Source organism: Tachysurus fulvidraco, chromosome 18, assembly GCF_022655615.1.
Source record: "Tachysurus fulvidraco isolate hzauxx_2018 chromosome 18, HZAU_PFXX_2.0, whole genome shotgun sequence".
Taxonomy (NCBI): domain Eukaryota; kingdom Metazoa; phylum Chordata; class Actinopteri; order Siluriformes; family Bagridae; genus Tachysurus; species Tachysurus fulvidraco.
The window spans coordinates 16,812,520-16,817,519 of NC_062535.1; the positions used below are offsets into that span (position 1 = coordinate 16,812,520).

At 44.6% G+C, this 5,000-nt stretch overlaps 1 protein-coding gene across 2 annotated transcripts in view; it reads right to left on the reverse strand.

Moving 5' to 3' along the window:
• vps54 (VPS54 subunit of GARP complex) overlaps positions 1 to 5,000 on the reverse strand; it is a 19,906-nt gene that overhangs the window by 5,726 nt on the left and 9,180 nt on the right. For both annotated transcript variants that reach the window (XM_047803510.1, XM_047803511.1), the window contains exons 8-12: positions 3,634 to 3,760; positions 1,445 to 1,552; positions 1,282 to 1,337; positions 1,086 to 1,182; positions 635 to 999 (exon numbers count right to left, since the gene is read on the reverse strand). In XM_047803510.1, coding sequence (XP_047659466.1) covers positions 635 to 999; positions 1,086 to 1,182; positions 1,282 to 1,337; positions 1,445 to 1,552; positions 3,634 to 3,760 — 753 coding nt within the window. The remainder of the gene's footprint in view (positions 1 to 634; positions 1,000 to 1,085; positions 1,183 to 1,281; positions 1,338 to 1,444; positions 1,553 to 3,633; positions 3,761 to 5,000) is intronic.

A 5,000-nucleotide genomic window follows, 5' to 3' on the forward strand; every position in this document is an offset into this window, starting at 1 on the left:
TTCAGCATACTATTTATTTTCTCTACGTAGCTGTAACGGCTACATGCTAGCTAGAGTCACTACTGCGTCACGCTGAATTGGGAATAAAATGCATTTCATTCACAGTAACCAAGGAACCCAAGAGAGCATGACGTGTGTGTGTGTGAGCATTAGGCACTGCTGTATTAAAGGTGCGGTGCATGTTGTTTGAAAACCAATGTTGACATTTGAAATCACCAAAACAAACACACCCCTAACCCAAATGGGTGTCACCCCTGTATTGATAGCTCCGCCCACACATACATACGTATTATGGGGGAACCTACTGGGGCGGCTGGCCGAGGGGATATTTTTATCGTAAGCCTTTCTTCGCTTTCTTTCTTTGTTTTTATCCTCCATGTCAATGTTAAAACCGCTTTCTGCTAATGTCACACATGCGCACTGAACACTCTCTCCACCCATACTGACAAGACACGCCCCTTTCTGCTCATTGGCTACACGTTAGTTTTGTCTGTTGTTCCGACTCAGTTTTCTGAAGCGTTTCTCACACATCGTGCACCGCAACTTTAAGCAGGTTTTTCTTTTTTCTTAAATTAGCCAAGGCTTTACTAAGCACACTAACTGAGACCTGGTGTGTGTGTGTGCATGTCCTCACAGTGCAGCGGTGCCCCCTGTGGGCAGGGAGGAGGTAGTGTTTATGATGTGCTCCCTGCTGGAGGACGACTCTGTAGTGCATGAGGCAGAGTCGCTTCCTGAAACTTCCTCTTTCGCCTGTGCTCTGGTCTGAGCGTTCACACTGTTGCCACGGCGCTCGGCTTCGTTTATCGCATCGCTGATGAACAGCCCCTCGTGTGTGAGGAAGGCGAGCTCGGCTTCTCCCGGACGGAGACCGGATTCCTCCTCCTCGTCCTCGTCTTCGTTCTCCACCGAGCCGGTAAGCGCACACACGTCGGCGGCTCGGTTCCTCTGGCTGCTGTCGAGGACTTCCAGAACAACGTTCCGGATCACACCGAGAGTGGCCTAACACACACACACACACACACACTTTTAACTGAAAAACAACTCATAAGTACAGAGTATAAGTGTGTGAGCGTGAGCTGGTGTACCTTGATCCTGGTGAGGAAGAGCAGAAAATACTCAAAGACGTTCTGCAGGAGCTCAAACCACTGAGCAAACGTCATGAACCTCATCTGATCATGCATCCTGCAACACACACACAAACACACACACACACACACACAATTTAACCTAACTGCTATATGCACTGAACAGGAAATATCCAGAATACTAAAAGCTACTCACTTCACAACAACGTCTGTGTCGATCTCCTCAATCTGAGACACAGATCTTATCACACACTGCAGAGAAAAATAAGCAGCACACTGTCAGGTAACCGACACCTAACGTGTCTGACAGGAAAACTAAAGGAAATGTAAAACCGTAGTGGTCTAGTTGGAGTCTCCACCTGTCTGACGATGCCCTTGGCTGCTTGCATCATCTCCTCACTGTAGATGTCCAGAAAATCCAGCTTCCTTTGTCTCAGCAGGCCAAAGACCAGAGACTGCAGCCGGTCCTGACACACACACACACACACACACACACACACACAATATAGTTTGGCAGGTGAATGCTGATATCTGCAATAACTCAATGTTTCTACAGTACACAGCATTCCGATGCAGTGTTAGTGTACGTTTGTGTGTACGTGTGTGTACGTGTGTGTGTTAGTGTATGTTTGTGTGTATGTTTGTGTGTACGTGTGTGTTAGTGTATGTTTGTGTGTACGTGTGTGTGTGTACGTGTGTGTGTTAGTGTATGTTTGTGTGTATGTTTGTGTGTACGTGTGTGTGTGTTAGTGTATGTTTGTGTGTACGTGTACGTGTGTGTACGTGTGTGTGTTAGTGTATGTTTGTGTGTACGTGTGTGTGTGTACGTGTGTGTGTTAGTGTATGTTTGTGTGTATGTTTGTGTGTATGTTTGTGTGTTAGTGTATGTTTGTGTGTACGTGTGTGTGTGTGTACGTGTGTGTGTTAGTGTATGTTTGTGTGTACGTGTTTGTTAGTGTATGTTTGTGTGTATGTTTGTGTGTTAGTGTATGTTTGTGTGTACGTGTGTGTGTACGTGTGTGTGTACGTGTGTGTATGTTTGTGTGTACGTGTGTGTTAGTGTATGTTTGTGTGTACGTGTACGTGTGTGTGTGTACGTGTGTGTGTTAGTGTATGTTTGTGTGTATGTTTGTGTGTACGTGTGTGTGTGTGTACGTGTGTGTGTTAGTGTATGTTTGTGTGTATGTTTGTGTGTACGTGTGTGTATGTTTGTGTGTACGTGTGTGTGTGTTAGTGTATGTTTGTGTGTACGTGTGTGTGTGTTAGTGTATGTTTGTGTGTACGTGTGTGTGTGTTAGTGTATGTTTGTGTGTATGTTTGTGTGTACGTGTGTGTGTGTGTACGTGTTAGTGTATGTTTTTTGTGTGTACGTGTGTGTACGTGTGTGTGTTAGTGTATGTTTGTGTGTATGTTTGTGTGTGTACGTGTGTGTGTGTGTACATGTTAGTGTATGTTTGTGTGTACGTGTGTGTACGTGTGTGTGTGTATGTTTGTGTGTGTACGTGTTAGTGTATGTTTGTGTGTACGTGTGTGTGTGTATGTTTGTGTGTACGTGTGTGTACGTGTGTGTGTGTATGTTTGTGTGTACGTGTGTGTGTATGTTTGTGTGTACCTGTGCGTGTATGTGTTGTACATGTGTGTATGTTTGTGTGTATGTATGTGTGTATGTTTGTGTGTACGTGTGTGTGTGTATGTTTGTGTGTACGTGTGTGTGTGTATGTTTGTGTGTACGTGTGTGTGTATGTTTGTGTGTACGTGTGTGTGTACGTGTGTGTGTATGTTTGTGTGTACGTGTGTGTGTACGTGTGTGTGTATGTTTGTGTGTGTGTGTGTGTGTGTATGTTTGTGTGTACGTGTGTGTGTGTATGTTTGTGTGTACGTGTGTGTGTGTATGTTTGTGTGTACGTGTGTGTGTGTATGTTTGTGTGTACGTGTGTGTGTATGTTTGTGTGTACGTGTGTGTGTATGTTTGTGTGTATGTTTGTGTGTACGTGTGTGTGTATGTTTGTGTGTACGTGTGTGTGTATGTTTGTGTTGTACATGTGTGTACGTGTGTGTATGTTTGTGTGTATGTATGTGTGTACATGTGTGTGTATGTATGTGTGTACATGTGTGTGTATGTTTGTGTGTACGTGTGTGTGTACGTGTGTATGTTTGTGTGTGTGTGTGTACGTGTGTGTATGTTTGTTGCACTTGTTCACAGAGCAGCAGTGTAAATTTCCCCAAGCTCAGCCACAGATCCAAACCCCAGAGACTCCCTACTTGCCACACGTCAGCCACATCTCACATCTCCCTGTGCTGGAGCTCCTCACAGTAAAGCTGAGCAGGTGACTAAAGAATAAACAGTGTGTTGTGAGTACACTGACTGGTACAATGTGCTGACGCCGGAGACTCCCTCCCTTAGAGATCTGCAGGCTGAACACGTCCCTGTGAATGAGCTGTGCTGTGCTTACGTATCTGCATGAGTGTGATTTGTGGCTGCACTGCTGGCAGAGACTTTCTGACCAATCAGAATTAAGGATTAAAGTGTGTGAGATGGAGTAAGAACCTTCTCTAGCACTTGGTTGTCGTCCTCAAAGGCTCGGTTGAGGTCACTCCTAGAGTAAGTGGTGAAATCTGCCACCATCATCTTATCGATCAGCTTCTCCATTTCACACAGCTGAGAGCCGAGGTGTCTGTCTCACACACACACACACACACACACACACACACACACACACACACACACACACAGAGAGAGAGAGAGAAAAAGACTGATTAATCATCATTGTGAATCCTGCTATACCAGCTGTATATACAGATATTTATCTGTATATGTGAGTGTGTGTATGTGTGTTTGTGAGTGTGAGTGAGTGTGTGTATGTGTGTGAGTGTGAGTGTGTGTTTGTGAGTGTGAGTGAGTGTGTGTATGTGTGTTTGTGAGTGTGAGTGAGTGTGTGTATATATGTGAGTGTGAGTGTGTGTTTGTGAGTGTGAGTGAGTGTGTGTATGTGTGTTTGTGAGTGTGAGTGAGTGTGTGTATATATGTGAGTGTGAGTGTGTGTTTGTGAGTGTGAGTGAGTGTGTGTATATATGTGAGTGTGTATGTGTGTTTGTGAGTGTGAGTGAGTGTGTGTATGTGTGTTTGTGAGTGTGAGTGAGTGTGTGTATATATGTGAGTGTGAGTGTGTGTGTGTTTGTGAGTGTGAGTGAGTGTGTGTGTATATGTGAGTGTGAGTGTGTGTGTGTGTGTGTGTATGTGAGTGTGTGTGTATGTGAGTGTGTGTATGTGAGTGTGTGTGTGTGTGTGTATGTGTGTGTATGTTAGTGTGTGTGTGTGTGAGTGTGAGTATGTGAGTGTGTGTGTGTGTGTGTGTGTGTGTGTGTGAGTGTGTGTGTGTATGTGATTGTGTGTGTATGTGAGTATGTGTGTGTGTGTGTGTGTGAGTGTGTGTATGTGTGTTTGTGAGTGAGTGTGTGTGTGTGTGTGTGCGTGAGTGTGTGTGTATGTGAGTGTGTGTGTGTATGTGTGTGTGTATGTGAGTGTGTGTGTGTGAGTGTGTGTATGTGAGTGTGTGTGTGTATGTGAGTGAGTGTGTATGTGTGTTTGTGAGTGTGAGTGAGTGTGTGTGTATGTGTGTGTGTGTGTGTGAGTGTGTGTATGTGAGTGTATGTGAGTGTGTGTATGTGTGTGTATGTGAGTGTGTGTATGTGAGTGTGTGTGTGTGTATGTGTGTGTATGTGTGTGTGTATGTGTGTGTGTGTGTGTATGTGAATGTGTGTGTATGTGAATGTGTGTGTGTGTGTGTGTGTGTGTGTGTGTGTGTGTGTGAGTGTGTGTATGTGAGTGTGTGTGTATGTGTGTGTGTATGTGTGTGTGTATGTGAATGTGTGTGTATGTGTGTGTGTATTTGAATGTGTGTGTATGTGAATGTG